Below are 13,254 nucleotides of genomic sequence, written 5' to 3' on the forward strand. Positions count from 1 at the left end.
TTCCCCACAGCACAGTGTCCTGAATTTGCCATAGCGGTCATCATTCGGTGATCATTATACATACCCCCACAAGATCATGAGGCCCAAAAGGAAACCAAGGGCTAAACATGTGTACACCTCTAGCCCTTGGTCAATAGGAGGCCCTTAATAAATGTTTATTGAGGGAGCGAGTCAGGAGCTTAATGTCCTAGACCGGGCTAGAAATCTTGAGACAGAGAATTATGGCCAGGTTTTTGGAGTGGCCTGTCAAGTGTGCCACGCAAACTGTGGAATGAAAAGGGCCCCTAAGGTTGCCTTATTCAAGAGTGTTCAATTCTTCTTTTATGACCACAGTATAGCATATTAGATAGATAACAGAGACAGAAGAAAAGATGGTGGAGACCGAAGCACTGTGGAATTTTCTCTGTGGCTCAAGACACCACAATAAAACCAAGTTGTGAAAAGGATTGACTGGCCCTGGCTGGTGTGGCTCAGTGGATTGAGCTCCTGCCTGCGAGAGACAACCAACCACACAGTCATGTTTCTCTCCCTTCCCCTCTAAAAATAAATTTTAAAAATCCTTAAAAAAGAGCTGGTCCATTATTCTAATTGTGTAGACTAAAGGAAAATGCCCTTGAGCAAGAGCGTGACTTGTTCAAGGTTACACAATTAGTGGCTGAGGGGGAAAGTAACTCAGATCTGACTCCCATTCACAGAATGTTCCTCTTTCAATACAGCCTCTGAGGCAGACCTTTAAAGCATCTCACATCCCTTCTTCAATTGTCTAAAATTCCACTAACTGAAATCTGTTGCTTAATATTGTCGCTGTGTAGCATATTTTCAAAGTAAAACTAATTCTATGGAAAAATTTTTAAAAATTTTTATGGGCATAAGGGAGTATGATACACTGAGCAATCATGACAAAGCTTTAGAGTCAAACTTCGGTTGTGTTTTAATAAATTTTATTTATTTACTTTTAGAGAGAGAGGAAAGAGAGGGAAAGATAAATCAATTGGTTGCCTCTCACACACCCCCAACTGGGGACCTGGCCAGCAACCCAGACATGTGCCCTGACTGGGAATCAAACTGGAGACTTTTCAGTTCGCAGGCCAGTGCTCAGTCCACTGAGCCACGACAACCAGGGAAAAATCTCAGTTCTTGAACATCTCCCATTTCCAACAATTCGGTTCTCAACCAAGTTGTTCATGGGGGAAAAAATGTCTCAGTTGTCAAACAAAACTTTGGTTTTTGACCCAACAACACTTTCACGCTGATACCTTTATGATCATTCATGCATCTCTCAGGCAACAAAGGAGAGAATGTGCGAGTATGAGTATGATTCGGTTTTCCAACAAATCACTTCTCGAAGTCTTTAGGAATGAATTAAGTTCAAGAACATAGGTTCCACTGTACTATGAAATGGCAATTTTCCTTTTTGCAGTGCCTAGGAGGCACTAACTTACCATAAATACTGATATAGGGAGGCAAATGACAGATACTTTTTTCAGATTTTAGTTCTTGGGTGGCTCAGTGAAGGCTAAGAGATGGGGGGCATATGTAACTCTCTTGCTGTCTTCTTTGCAATATCTTCTTTCCCTGCTCCAGGACAGTCCAAGCCCCTCAGCCTGGCTTGCATTCTGGGATGGTACATCTCTCTCCATGCCCCACCTCCAACCTCCTCCAGTCCCACTCAAGATCTCAACTTTCCCTGAATAGATTAGGTACTCCCTCAATTAGGGCTCCTGTCTTATGCATATTTGTATCACCAGTACCAAAAGGGCAGGTCCTAGTGAAACCGAAAAGCCAGCATTCGTGCTGCCTCTCACCTACCAGACCCAGTAAGCAGAGACAGGGCTTGAATCTTTGTGAGCGCTTTATTCAGATGGTCACGAGCTAAGAAGACGGTGGGTGTGTACCCTAACAGACCATCTTAAATTCCGTATTAAACCGGACCCTTTTTATAAGAAGAAAGGTGTAGATAAGGGGTTTGGAATTAAGGGGGAAGTTAATCAGATGAAAGCTGCAGCATTCTTTCATCTGTGTCCTGGGCAGTGAGTGTCTCACTCTGGAGTACAAAGGCTCAGCTACAGTCTTGATTGCCTGCAGTCCTCCTGAGGCATGAAGGTGGAACTGCTTATGGTCTCCTGGAGTCAAGATGGGCCATACCTTCAGTTCCCAAAACGACAGCTTTTTACATGCACTGACTACAAAGCTTATTAGCTATCACCGGAAACTAAATATTTTCCAACATCTGAGTCTCCCATCATTGGCACACAGTGTTGAGTCAAAAAATGGCTGAACCTACTGAAACCCCTAATCTCTAGCTTTTTATCAATTAGTACCAGCAGGGGAAATGTTTACCCCTGCAAAATTCACCTCAGAGGTGCTATCTCCTTCTCGGCCTCCCAGCATTTCTCAGGGGACTCTCAACGTCCTTCCCCGAGTCTTCCTTCCTCATGTGTGTGCCCACGGCTGTTTTCGGCATCCCGAGAAGGCCAGTTAGGACGTAAGTGCCTTGGTCGCTCAGGGACCGCAGGTGGGCGGTGAGTGGAACACCTTTATAACCTCCGGAAACGCATACGCTCTGGGGCTGAGTTTCTATAATAAACACACCAGCAAGAAGGCCCACCGCTATACTGTTACTCCCGGGAAGACCGCGACTTCGGTTCCGGCGTTCCTCTCTATGGTTTTCGACAGCCTAGAAGGACCGAAACGCCACTTCCGGGAAGATGGCGGCTCAGCGGTCGGATCTGGCACGTGTGTTGCGGAGAGGGGTTTGCAGTGACTGACGGTAAGGGGCTACTTACTGTCTCTTGAGAGGCGACAGTTGGTGCTCCACGTAAAACTGCGGCGGGAGGGCTGGAATTTAGACCTCAACAGGAAGGAAGCCGAGAGAAAAGTTTTAGTCGGCTCTTTAGAACCTCAGTAAAAAGAGCGGCCCGGGGCCACTTCTCCAGAAAACTTGGGCTGACTAGAGAGACAGTTGCTGAACATGTGCTCGCAGCCTTCACAAAGACTGCGGCGCAGAGCTTGGGACCTAGTTGATTTTGTCCACAGGTATCCATTTTTAAGTCCGTCACAGCAATTCCCACTGAACGCCTTCTCGATTTTGTGAGTGCACTGGGTTTGGGGAACGAAGGCTGTTTCTGACTCTGACTCCGGGGCGTATTGTTTCGAATTACTGCGGCAAGCGGTAGGCTGTGGAAAGAGTAAAAACAGAAAGCACAAAGAGCTGCAAGGGACTGAGGAATGTATGATTGCCATAACGCCAGTTCTGGAATGCCTGAGATCCAGGCTCCACTATTTGCCAGGTACTTGATTTGGACAAGGAACTAAACCTCTCAATGCCATTTCTTCATTTGCAAATTACAGTAATACCACATCCTAAAAGGGTTGTTGCAGGATTGAGATAATCTGTGTCAAACATTTAGCAACAGTCTGTCATCAAGTAAATGCACAAGTAATTATTACTGAAGTCTGGGAGCCAATAGGGGTAACTTCTGAGAAAGGCAGAGTTTTGAGGTGAGGTTAAAGGCCTCATTGTTTGAATTTTACTTCTTTTTAACAGTATCAAGAAGCAAGATAGGGCCACTTATTCACTCAATGCTTTTCTGTTGGGACTCTCAAGGTATCAACTAGGTTGACAGGTAATCATCCTTCACAGTAGAAATGTGAGTGATTCTGAACTTGCCACTCTTCAAATGTAACATACAATGTTTAGGAGGGGTGACTTAATGATGTGTCTTAAAAGCATGCTTAACCTTCCTAAACCCACATGATAGTTTTACCTTCAGAGCTGTCACTTTGGGAGGCCATAGGGTTACTCTAGTAGTGCCATTCACTGTTCAGCTTTAAGAATGGTCTGCAATGCCTGTAATAAATTATCTTAATACAAGTTAACTTTAGTAAGTCAAGTCAGCAGTGGTAGTAACCTTGAATGTATTGTGTGATAAGCCATCTTACCCATTTCAGAGGCAAATTTGGTATGTAAGTTCGATAATGCCATTTTGGAGTCCAAAACAAGGAACAGTGCAGTGACTATTAAAATGTGCAGTTAGCCCTGGCTGATGTGATTCAGTGGCTTGAGCACTGGCCTCCAAACTGAAAAGTTGCTGGTTCGATTCCCTGTGGGGACACATGCCTGGGTGGTAGGCCAGGTCCCCATTTGGGGGGGGGGGTGCGTGAGAGGCAACCAATTAATATTTCTCTTGAATGTCAATGTTTCTTACCCTCTCTTCCTCCCTTTTACTATTTCTGAAAATAAAATCTTTTTAAGAAGTAAAATTACGTTTAAAAATGCAATTAGTTGGGGATATAATAGGAAGGAGGACACTTTAGAGTCAGGCAACCTGGGCTCATATTCCAGCTCCATCTCTGACTAGCTGTGTAACCTCAGGCCAGAAACACATGCTTTGTCTCCTCATTTGTAAAATAAGGATATCCTGACAGGACTGTCAGGATTAAATGAGATAATATGTGTAATCCAGCTGTTTTGCATCAAATGATCAATAAGAGTACCCTTCTTAAGATGCACAATTTCAAGAAGGGTGCTCCAACAAGACTGAAAGACAGTGACAGTGGGGAAGAGGTTTGTAGCCCCCACACCAAGAGGACAATGTAAATACTATGGCACAGGTACAGGATATGGACTCTATTAAGTACTTTTATAACTCAGGTTAACAAGCATCTCATTGCTTTTTTACATGGGAGATGTTCTCACATAGTGGCAAAGAGTTGGGGATTCTGCAGGCCAGCTGCCTAGCTTTGAGTTCTGTACACATTAGCTGCATGACTTTGACCAAATCATCTAACCTCTTTAGGCCTGTTTCCTCATTTGTAAAATAGGGATAATCATACTTTCCTGACTGTAAAGTTCAGGAAATCTTGGGGGTTGTGAAGATTAAATAACAATCTATGTAAGGCCTTAGCACAGCCTGGCATGTGGTGGGTGAACTCTCCGTAAGTGTAGATATTATTAATAATACCTTTTGACATGTCAATGTTGATCTCTTTGTGGTCAGACAGGAAGCTCCCCAAGGACCAAGCCTCTTTCTTCTATCTCTGCCTCAGGTTAAGGAAGTAATTCTTATAAAAAAAAAAAAGCAACCAGGGTGGATTTAATGTTTGATTTGGCACTTTCTCCTTTCCTTTTAAAGGGATGATGTGACCTTTTCTTTGATGAGGACCTAAAGACAGTTGCTCTTTTTTCACCATGAATGTCGTCACCCCAGAGGTCAAGAGCCGTGGGATGAAGTTTGCTGAGGAGCAGCTGCTAAAGCATGGATGGACTCAAGGTGATCCCCATGGGGCACCTTCCACACCACCCCAGTTCGCTGCCTACCCTCTGCCCAGGGGAGAGGCATCATTGTGGATGATCCCTGTGTAGTCCATTCAATTGGAGAAGGAAAAGCTAGCTTAAAGGGAACTTTGCAGAAGAAAATTTGACTTTTACAGTCAAGGGGGAGAGGAGGAAGAAATTTGACAATGGATAGTAAAAAATAAGTGGTTGAGAGGACTGGGACAGGGGGGAAGAAACATGACCTCTGTCCTAAGGGAATTAATGAAAGAAAAGAGCTTGGTTTCAGATAATGGCAGGGGGACTGCACAGGGAGGTGCTAGAAAGAACTACTGGGAGGGCTTTCAAAAGAGACAGAGTTTGCCCAATGCTAGGTGTGTGGAATGGCAAGGAGTGGCATGTGCTGGGATGCCTGGTGAGGGTATAAGGCAAGCAGAATAAGCTAAGTCACCCACTCTCTTCTGCAGGCAAAGGCCTGGGCCGGAAGGAGAATGGCATCACACAGGCCCTCAGGATAAGACTGAAGCAGGACACTCATGGGGTAAGACTGGGCAGGCTGAGGGAGGTATGGATGGCAGCGGGGAACCCTTGAGGACAGGGAGGCAGGTTCGGAGTTCATGCTTCTTCCTTTGGCAGGTGGGACACGACCCTGCCAAGGAGTTCACAAACCACTGGTGGAATGAGCTCTTCAATAAAACTGCAGCCAGCTTGGTAGTCGAAACTAAGCAGGTATAAACTCTAATAGATGGGCACATGAAACATGGGGGCCTGGGACATACGGAGGTGAGGGAGACATGGTATGTCATCAACTCACTGGTATTCCCCACAGGATGGAGTACAGATAAAGCGCCTTTCTAAGGAGACCACCCGTCATAATCATCCCAAGCCCAACTTGCTGTATCAAAAGTTTGTGAAGGTACTAGAGGCTGGGGGTGAGAGCGATCATCTTTTTTCCCTTCCCTAGGGCCTGAACAATTGCCTTGTGTGCCCTACCTATTCTCAAGACCATGCTAAGATAGGGGGATCCTGCATCTAACCTTGCTGTTGCTTAATTAGATTGCCCCAACCCTTGGCAAGAATTGAGATCTTCAGGTTATATGGACCTCTACCATCAGCTTAGCGGGCAGCAGCGGAGGGGGAGGTAGGGCATAGTCAGGACCTGCCAGAGTGGAGCAGGAACGGGATGTCCAATTCAAAGGACTTAGAAGTCAGAGACCTGAGAGATTATCTGATCCACCCTTATTTTGCACATGTGGCCAAAAGGGGGTGAAGAGGGGTTTGGTGAAGATCCCACAGCTTGCTAGTAATGGCAGACAGGACTAGAACTCAGGTCTCACTCCCATCTACCAGCATACCAATAGAAGTTACCTAATATTTACCAATCACCTATTATGTGCCAAGGGCTCTACATGATAACTAGCAAATCTTTCCATTTCTCTTCATCTCTGTGGCCATCTTCTACCCCAGACCATCACCATCTCCTAACTTCTTACAGCCTCATGACCAGACTCATCACTTCTAATCTCACTCCAATCAGTTCACCCTCCACAAAGCATCCAGTGTTCTAAATTCATTGTCACAGACTCTTCCTTGACTTAGTATGACACAGACTGAATTTATCAAGCTTTGTCCCTGCCAACTTCTCTAGCCTTATCTCTTGCCACGTCTCTCAGGATTTCTGTATTTTAGCCAGATGGAATCATTCTTTAAGTTACCATCTTCTTTCACCTTCAAGTTTTTGTACATGCTGTTCCCTCTGCCTGGGAATTCCGCTCCCTTTCCCCCTTTACCTGATTTTTTCTTGTCTCCCAGAGCTCAGCTACTTCTAGAAATTATTTCCTAAACCCTTAAGTCTGAGCAGGTACCACTCCTCTAGCCCAGGCAAACGTTCATTGTAATTGACTATGTTCTGCCATACTCCCTTCCCCCTTACCATGTAGGTTCCATCTGGGCTGGACCCATCTCACTCTTACTTGGGTTGTATCCCCAACCCTTGGCCTACAGTAGGTTCTCAATCTGGTCAAATAAAATACTGTGCATAGGTGTTGGGGGAAGAGGAGCCAGTTACTTGAACCATGGAATGACCACTGGGGGCACTTGTTCCACTGTGAAGACCTGATGGCCCACAGTAGTTTCTCGCTTGTTCTGCCCACTAGCCAGGGAGGCCAGCACTCCCCACCCCTACCCTACCTCCCTCCTCCTGTCCAAGTTGAAGTAGGCAGTTTGGTGCACCTCCCTGTAGGTCTGCAAGGAGCAATACTGGAGGGCGGCAAATTTGTGCCTGTGGATATGAATTGCTGGGGCGGGGTTGGGAGGGTGTTCCAGGAAGAGGGATGGCAGTGGTGTTGAGTGGTCCTTGTCTACTTCATGATCTCTCCTAGATGGCCACACTGACTTCAGGTGGGGAGAAGCCAGACAAGGACTTGGAAAGCTGCAGTGATGATGACAACCCGAGGCTCCAGCCTCCAAAAATGTGAGACCTCATTTTAGTGCCAGGGTCAGGTAGGAGATGCTTCAGATCTCAAGAGAAAGGACCTAGTCTAATGCTTGACTGTGGGCTTCTTCAGAGTGGAACTTGTACTAATCTTTGTATCCCCTGTACCTAGAAAAGTGCCAGGACACTGAACAGGGACTCAGTGTTAGAGGGGAGGAGAGGTCAAGCTTTTCTACCAGATGTTTATAATTCCTGATTCCCCCTTTCCCCCAACAGTTTGACTGATGAGATGTTGCTCCAAGCCTGTGAGGGGCGAACAGCACACAAGTAAGTAATGGTTAGCTCCTGAGTCACCCTTTTCTCCCCATCATAAACCTACCCCTGATGATAGCCTGTGGCACTTTTTTCAAAGATTTAATCTTTATTCTATTATTTTTCCATTGCCATTTAGTCCGCTTATACCGTCCCCCCCCGCCCAGCAATCACCACACTATTGTTTATCATGAATCTTTTTTCCTTTTTGCTCAATACCTCCGTCCCCTGCCCCCCGCAACTAGCTGTCAATGCCATTTCTTGACTCACTCACTCCAGAAAAGTGATTCATACTATATGCCCACCTCTGAAGCTGCTTAAAGATATACATCTCCTCCCCTACCAATTTCCCCTGCAGTCTCAAGAATTAGGCCTATTTTTCCCAAGATCCTCCCTCTGACTTTGGCCCTATTTCAGGGCTGCCCGTCTTGGGATTACAATGAAGGCTAAGCTTGCTCGGTTGGAGGCCCAGGAGCAGGCCTTCCTGGATCAGCTCAAAGGCCAGGACCCTGGGACCCCGCAACTGCAGTCTGAGTGCAAGCCCCTCAAAAAAAAGAAAAAGAAAGGGAAGCAGAAAGAGGAGGAGGCTACAGCAATCGAAAGGAATGCAGAAAAGAAATACCCAGAACACATTGACCAGAGCATCAGGAAAAGCAAGAAGAAGAAAAGACAACATCGAGAAGAAAAGGTCACAGATGAGAGACAGGGAATAACCATAGGGGATGAGGAAGAGGTCACAGGAACAAGAGAGCATGGGGAACTGAACAGCAGAGAACAAACTGACCAGTGCCCCAGGAAAAAGAAGAAAAAGAAGAGGCAGCAACATGAAGAGGAGAAGCGAAGGGTCTCAGATAAAGGGAGAGAGAAAGAGGTTCTAGGTAGTGTCATAACAGAGGTAGAGAGCCGAGCACACACTGATCCATGCAGCAGAAGCAAGAGGCGGCAGCAGGAGGAGGAACACTTGAACATAGAAGATAAAGAAGTTGAGGCTGTCGTAGATGGTAGGATCTGCGAAACAGAATGCAGAGCATTCAGTGATAGGAAGAGCAAGAAAAGACTGCAACATCAGGAGGAGGATGTCTTGGTTACAAGGGATGGACATGAGGATGGCAGCACTAGGGAGAGCTCAAGCAGCAGAGGGAAGAAGAGGCAGCAGCAAGCAGAGGAGGAAAGAGCCAGAGTCAGCACTGACCAGAGAGCAAAAAAAAAGAAAAAGAAGAGAGACTGAAGGTCAGGTAAGGGTGGGGCTCAGTCAATTTCTTTTCCAAAGTTGTTGAATCCTCAAGAGACCTGAGCTGATGCAGGTCTCCTGCACCTTTCCAGTGAGGAATCCTTCCCAAGGAGAAAACTGAGCTCGAATACAAGCCTGCTGAGAGACAGCGGTATTGCCATACCTTAACTGACAGTGTGGACATCTTTGCAGCTTCTAACCCAGAGATCATGAACTCAAGTGCCAGTAGTAGGAGCCAGGCAGCCAAAGGAAGGGGAGTGCTGAGGGTTGTGGGAACAGGAATGCAGATACCCTTTGAATGGGAATGTCCTGCTTTTAAAAAAACAAACTAGGAAGTACTTAGGTCAATGAGCTGGTTTCAAACACTATGGCAAGTGATTCAATAAACATCAGCTTGGGCTCCTGCCCTATGTATAAGTCTTGATTGGCATCTCCATTCCCAGCCTGGGTCCTGAATACAAGAGTCTCCTTGGAGGCCTTTGAAGAAATTCCTTCTGTTAATCTCCTGTGGTCTTGCTACACTGTTAAATGGAAGGGGAAAGCTTAGAGAACCCCCTCATCCAGTGTCCTGTGTCCCTAATGGATAAGAAGTGTGTGTGTAAATGACCACTTGGGAGCCTTTTTCGGCATCTGAAAGTCAGTTTTTATTGCCCCCAAGTGCCACAGCAACCTCTCTTCCTTGATCTGCTTCCCCAGAGATGACACCACATCTCCACTGTTGCCTGCCATCCATTAACCTTTACTGCCAGAAGAGCTCTCAGATCTCCACAGTCCTGGGAGAGGGAGGCACTAAATATTGGGAAGAACACCCACCCACCTTTTCTCACTGCAGACGATATACACACTCAGTGCCTGGGTACTGTGGCAGATTCAGCCGGTACTTCTTTTCCAGAGAAGGTGGTACGAAACGACCTCCCAGGTAGTGGTAGCGACCGGTAAACAGGGTGGCAGACTTTTTGGGTGCAGTCAAGGAGATGAGCAAGTCTGGCTGGATCCCTCCAGGATTTCCCTTCTCCACATCCCATCCTGAAAAGAGGGTTGTAATCAGGAAGAGAAGAGGCCAGATGTCTAGTCCTCTTCCAAACCTTGCTCTATCCTAGTTCTTAAGGAATGGGAAGCCCCCTTGCATCCCCACCTGACAAACTTGCATCCTTGGAGCTCCATGTATCCCAGGGCTTTGGTCTCTTGGAACCAACATGTATGGGGTGCTCCTGAACTCTTTGTTCCTTGGCTATGTTCTGCACTTCTAGACTCATTTTACACTTGATCTGAGCCTTGGGTCATGAAACAGGACTTCTGCGTACCTGCCTCAAGACAGGGCAGGGTCCCAATCCCAAACTCCCTGGACCCAGCACCTGAGGGAATGTCGATGCTGGCAATGGGCACAGTGAGTCCATTCAGGACACTCAGGACGCTGCGGAATGGCTCCCGAACATCACCCTTGAAGCTGAAGCCAAAGATAGCATCCACCACCAGCTCATATAGCTCATCAATCAGCATGGGCTGTGGTGGAACAGGAAAAGTAAAGAATATCAGAGTCAGCAGCTACACAAAGAGCTCTTAACAGGAGTAGGCTGTCCTCTGTACCCACAGACCACAGAGGCACAAATACAGTTGTCTCATTCAGATGGCATTCAGAGGCATAGAATTAAGTGTAAGTTGGTCCCTGATTCAGGCCAAGTTGAGTCTAGGCACCAAGTCCTGCCTGCCTGCTACTGGGGAGGCCACAGCATGGGAGAGCCTGAGACTGGGAGTTAGGAGAGAGGTTCTGGTCTCAGGTCTGCCATGATCTGGCCTGTGGCTCTGGACAAACCACTTACTTCCCTTTGCTGCACCTCAAGTCTGTTCATCTGTAAAATGTGTTAAGGAATTTTAAAAAAACATAAAACCCAAGCTCTCAAGTTTCCCACCCCTAAATCCAGGCATCTGCATAATGGGTTTAGGCATTCACTTGAGCTCCTAAGGGGGGCAAATAATGTGTTTACTTCATCATAGGGGAAGAGGAATGACTATAGGATAAAAGGAGTGACCAGGGGAGATGAAAGGGAAAGGAAGCTTTAGAGGTAGTGTTGGGAATTCATAGAGCACACCTTACCAAGGAGGGGAATGCTCTTAACACTGCTTCTATTCAAATGACCTACTTCAGGCACCTTCAGTGCGGGCCACTATTGCTACCCTCTAAAAGTTTAACGCCTAGCACTGGCTGGTGTGGCTCAGTGGACTGAGCACCAGCCTGAAAACCAAAGGGTTGCCCGTTGGATTCCCAGTCAGGGCCAAGTGCCTGGATTACTGTCCAGGTCAGCAGGGGGCGTTCAAGAGGCAACCACATACTGATATGTCTCTCCCCTCTTTAAAAATAAAATCTTAAAAAAAAAAAAAAAGTTTAATGTCATGAGGAAGATTAGCAGGTAAGTTGAAGAGCAGAATATAGTGGTTACTGTGGAAGAGGGCGCTGAACCAGAGGTACCTACCTCTGGGGGCATTTCACCGAGGAAAGGGATGTCCATTTTCTGACACTGGGTCACCAGTGCAGTAAAGAGTGGCTTGTTAGGTCTTTTGGGGTAATAGATGGTTGGCTCGTATCCCTACGAGGAAAGGAAAGGGTAATTCACGCCCAGGTCCTAGAAACCTCACAGCCTCCCCACAGCCCTTCACATACTCACAAAGAGTTTGAGGTGTCGCGCACAGACCAGGCCATCTCCTCCATTATTCCCGGGGCCACAGACGACCAGGACAGAAGGGGGATTCTTGGACATGGACGTAGGGGGATATGTCTGAAGGCAGAGTCAGAGGGGATTCAGAGGAGCTTTCGGCAGTTACAGCCCAGGCTTGGCTCAGCTGTCCCTCCCACTCCATTGTGCCTCGGCACCACTGACCTTGGCAATGGCTGTAGCACAGCTCAGCCCAGCCAGCTCCATAAGTTGGTCCACGCTGAACTGGTACTCGTTAAACAGCTCCTCGTCCACGGCCTGAGCCTCCTCCTGGCTGAGGAAACACTCTGCTCAGGGGCTCGCTCACGCGCGAGGTAGGGAGAGCAGTTCGCCCAAGGCCTGCGCCCACGCGCCCGACGGGAGCCCTGCCTACCTCAAGTACCTCACCGCGGTACTAGCCATAACTTCTGGGTCCTCGCGGCCCCCTGAGCTCAACCGCTGCGGCTCCCACCAGGTGGGTCCCGCGCGACAGATGTTGGCCTGAACTCTGACGTGTGGCAGGCGTGAGCCCGCCACCAGTAGCCCAAGCCCCAGCAGAGACCGCAGCGTGGACATTCAACCCGCCGGACGCACACCTCCTGCCAGGCCCGGCCACCCTGGCGCATGCGCAGCGCTTCGCCTCCGCCCCTAAGGGGAAGGCGGGGTTCCCAGTGTGGGAAGCGCGGCTAGGCTCCTAACACATTTTGCTGTGCTTGAGGAGGGAGGCCTCTGCCCATGCACCTTCCGTTACAGCCTGGATCCTAGCCCTCCTTTCCCAAGAGGACCTATTGCCTCCCATTTCCAGGTGGAGCTAAGTGCTTTGCTCCCAATCATCCTTTGATAATTCTTCATGTTTAGCATAGAACCTAGCCCGGGTCCCTGTCCGTACTACTAACTAGCTAAATGAGTTTTGGACACTCCAGATTTCAGCTTCCTGCCTGTAAAGCGGGGTAAAAGAACATTTTCATGGTGTGGTAATGCATGTAAAACGTCGACAGGACCAGGTACATAGGACTCAATAAATTAAGCTAATATTCTTTTTCTTTTTAGATTTATTTATTTCTAGAGAAGGGAAGGGAGTGAGAGAGGGAAACATCAATGTGCGGTTGCACCTCGCGCGCCCCCTACTTGGAGACATGGCCTGCAACATAGGCATTTGCCCCGCACTGGGAATCGAACTGGCAACGCTTTGGTCCACACACCCGTGCTCAATCCACTGAGCCACACCAGTTAGGCCTCTGCTTCTCCCTCTGCCTCTCCCTCCATCTCCGCCTCCCCCTCCCCCGCTCCCCTCTCCTCTTGCCCAAGACCT

General features: G+C 47.7%; 2 protein-coding genes across 4 annotated transcripts; one reads left to right on the plus strand and one right to left on the minus strand.

The window, feature by feature from the left end:
• Nucleotides 1–1,034: 1,034 nt before the first annotated feature.
• Nucleotides 1,035–12,550, minus strand: NAXE (NAD(P)HX epimerase). 2 transcript variants are annotated; one of them, XM_054563382.1, is made up of 7 exons: nucleotides 12,337–12,550; nucleotides 12,129–12,237; nucleotides 11,916–12,026; nucleotides 11,724–11,837; nucleotides 10,608–10,755; nucleotides 10,070–10,278; nucleotides 1,035–3,177 (listed from the first exon to the last, which is right to left on the minus strand). In XM_054563382.1, exons 1-6 carry the CDS (start codon nucleotides 12,516–12,518, stop codon nucleotides 10,076–10,078), a joined length of 867 nt encoding a protein of 288 aa, XP_054419357.1. In that variant the 5' UTR covers nucleotides 12,519–12,550; the 3' UTR covers nucleotides 1,035–3,177; nucleotides 10,070–10,075. The 2 variants fall into 2 exon arrangements, with proteins under 2 accessions (XP_054419357.1, XP_054419356.1); XM_054563381.1 differs by lacking the exon at nucleotides 1,035–3,177 and having other exon boundaries at nucleotides 9,872–10,278.
• LOC129062399 (G patch domain-containing protein 4) lies at nucleotides 2,683–9,653 on the plus strand. Of its 2 annotated transcripts, XM_054563379.1 has the most exons (8): nucleotides 2,683–2,770; nucleotides 5,136–5,273; nucleotides 5,743–5,816; nucleotides 5,912–6,004; nucleotides 6,105–6,191; nucleotides 7,657–7,748; nucleotides 7,986–8,036; nucleotides 8,439–9,653. In XM_054563379.1, the coding sequence occupies exons 2-8, from the start codon at nucleotides 5,192–5,194 to the stop codon at nucleotides 9,247–9,249; spliced, it is 1,290 nt and encodes a 429-aa protein (XP_054419354.1). In that variant the 5' UTR covers nucleotides 2,683–2,770; nucleotides 5,136–5,191; the 3' UTR covers nucleotides 9,250–9,653. The 2 variants fall into 2 exon arrangements, with proteins under 2 accessions (XP_054419354.1, XP_054419355.1); XM_054563380.1 differs by lacking the exon at nucleotides 6,105–6,191.
• Nucleotides 12,551–13,254: the final 704 nt, after the last annotated feature.

Source organism: Pteronotus mesoamericanus, unplaced genomic scaffold (genome assembly GCF_021234165.1).
Source record: "Pteronotus mesoamericanus isolate MK-2021 breed Mesoamerican mustached bat unplaced genomic scaffold, CSHL_Meso_final scaffold_705, whole genome shotgun sequence".
NCBI classification, from domain to species: Eukaryota; Metazoa; Chordata; class Mammalia; order Chiroptera; family Mormoopidae; genus Pteronotus; species Pteronotus mesoamericanus.